The sequence below is a fragment of the Bos indicus x Bos taurus genome, chromosome 7 (assembly GCF_003369695.1).
Source record: "Bos indicus x Bos taurus breed Angus x Brahman F1 hybrid chromosome 7, Bos_hybrid_MaternalHap_v2.0, whole genome shotgun sequence".
NCBI classification, from domain to species: domain Eukaryota; kingdom Metazoa; phylum Chordata; class Mammalia; order Artiodactyla; family Bovidae; genus Bos; species Bos indicus x Bos taurus.
In genome coordinates, this window is record NC_040082.1 from 99,824,129 (window position 1) to 99,826,899 (window position 2,771).

At 39.2% G+C, this 2,771-nt stretch overlaps 1 protein-coding gene across 1 annotated transcript; it reads right to left on the bottom strand.

Moving 5' to 3' along the window:
- Positions 1–949: 949 nt before the first annotated feature.
- On the bottom strand, positions 950–1,885 carry LOC113896384 (olfactory receptor 7A17-like). Its single transcript, XM_027548587.1, has one exon. The coding sequence runs from the start codon at positions 1,883–1,885 to the stop codon at positions 950–952; it is 936 nt and encodes a 311-aa protein (XP_027404388.1).
- Between the last annotated feature and the right edge of the window lie 886 nt (positions 1,886–2,771).

The window sequence follows — 2,771 nt, forward strand, 5'->3', positions numbered from 1 at the left end:
GTCTCTGTTTTCAATATGCTATCTAGGTTGGTCATAACTTTCCTTCCAAGGAGTAAGGGTCTTTTAATTTAATGGCTGCAGTCACCATCTGCAGTGATTTGGGAGCCCCCCAAAATAAAGTCTGACACTGTTTCCACTGTTTCCTCATCTATTTCCCATGAAGTGATGGGACCAGATGCCATGATCTTTGTTTTCTGAACGTTGAGCTTTAAGCGAACTTTTTCACTCTCCACTTTCACTTTCATCAAGAGGCTTTTGAGTTCCTCTTCACTTTCTGCCATAAGGGTGGTGTCATCTGCATATCTGAGGTTATTGATATTTCTCCCTGCAATCTTGATTCCAGCTTGTGCTTCTTCCAGTCCAGTGTTTCTCATGATGTACTCTGAATATAAGTTAAATAAGCAAGGTGACAATACACAGCCTTGACGTACAATCGATGTTGTAAGTAGGATCAGTTAAGGTAGAGCTATAGAAAGAAATGTTAGATAAAAAGGCAAAAAGTGGTCTCAGATTTTCCTCCATTATTAACTTATATAAATTGCTTTCATCATCAGTTGTACCTTTTTTCATCAGAGTACTATAATGTATGACAATTCCAGTAGTAAAACAACAGAAAAAGTATTTAATATGATGTATATAATATGAAATATTCTAAAATGTTGTTTCATTAGGTAAATAGGGATTTCCAAATATTTCTGAGCCATGGTTGAAACTAAATTTGGGAAAACATGAAAACAGCAATGAGCAAAGCTGTTGGATATCAGAGAGCAGAAAGGTTGATAAAGTCAGTTATTTAAACCTTATAAAGAAGTTGAGGTCAAGGAAAAAACATTAGGAAATAAATAGAGAAAAATATTACTTTAACAATCTGATTAAATAATCAAAATTTCTGACTCTGGAGCTTTGTCTTCTGCTATCAGGTGCATTTCCTCAGTATTCTGACAATTAATCATTTCGTAGTTTGCTTCACAAAGAATGCTTTCAGAGCCCTCTTTATATCTTTATTTCTCAGACTGTAGATGAAGGGGTTCAGCATGGGTGTGACCACAGTGTACATCACTGAGGCAGTTGCACTTGATCGTGAGCTGTGGGTCCCAGCAGAGCTAAGGTACACCCCTAGCATTGTACAATAAAATAAGGAAACAACTGAGAGGTGAGATGCACAGGTAGAGAATGCTTTATACTTCCCCTGAAGTGATGAGATTCCACGTATGCAAGAAACTATCTTAGAGTAAGAGTAAAGGACACCAGTGAAAGGACCACCACCCATCAGGACAGCTGCAAAATACATCACCATGTTATTAAGAAAGGTGTCAGAACAGGCAAGTTGGATCATTTGATTGAGTTCACAAAAAAAGTGGGGGATTTTCAAGTTTGTGCAGAAGGATAGTCGCAATACCATTAAGCTTTGTAACAAGGAATTCAGGAGACATATGATCCAGGACATTAGAACCAGAAGTGCACAGAGCCGGGGGTTCATGATGACTGTGTAGTGCAGGGGGTGGCAGATGGCCACAAAGCGGTCATAGGCCATCACGGTCAGGAGAAAAATGTCCAACACTGCAGAGAGGGTGAAAAAATAAATCTGTGTGATGCAGCCTTCATAGGTTATAGCTTTATTCTGGGTTTGGATGTTCCACAGCATCTTTGGGATGGTAGTGGAGGTGAAACAGATGTCTACAAAGGACAGGTTGGAGAGGAAGAAGTACATAGGGGTGTGGAGGTTGGCGTCTGAACTGACGGCTAAGATAATGAGCAGGTTTCCAAACACAGTGAGCAGGTACATGGATAAGAAAAGCCCAAATATGAGAGGCTGCACTTCTGGTTCCTCTGAAAATCTCAGAAGAAGAAATCCTGAAATCCATGTGTCATTGCCTGGTTGCATATGATGGAAGTAACTTCTAGGAAAGAAGGAAATAACATGACTAATACAAATATGTGAGGGTGTTTGTGCTAAGTTGCTTCAGTTGTGTCTGACTCTTTGTAACACTATGGACTATACCCTGCCAGGCTCCTCTGTCCATGGAATTCTCCAGGCAAGGATACTCGAGTGGATTCCATGCACTTCTCCAAGGGATCTTCCCAACCCATGGATCGAACCTGTGATTCCTGCATTTCAGGCAGATTCTTTACTGCTGAGTCATCTGGGAAGCACCAATATTCACACAAACTTGCATTATTTACATATTCTAAATTATATAATGTATACTTTGCAGTCAATAAATTAATTTTTGTGTCTCTTTTGCTGTCTCGCATACAGGGTTATCGTTACCATCTTTCTAAATTCCATATATATTCATTAGTATACTGTATTGGTGTTTTTATTTCTGGCTTACTTCAATCTGTATAATAGGCTCCAGTTTCATCCACCTCATTAGAACTGATTCAAAATCGCCAGTCCAGGTTCGATACAGGATGCTTGGGGCTGGTGCACTGAGATGACTCGGAGGGATGGTATGGGGAGGGTGGTGGGAGGGGGTTCAGGATGGGGAACATGCGTACACCCGTGGTGGATTCATGTTGATGTGTGGCAGAACCAATACAATATTGTAAAGTAAAAAAAAAAATTAAAAAATATAAAAAAATAATTTTTGTATTTGTTGCATGGATCTGATTTTCTTTAATGAATTCCCCTATACCATTTCTGATATGAAATTGCTTTCCCAATCAGCTTTTTCCCTAAGAGGACAGGATGAATTTTACAGTTTTAATGAGAAACCCATCTATTTCAGGAATGTAAATTGTAGTATGACCATATTTTCACCACTGCC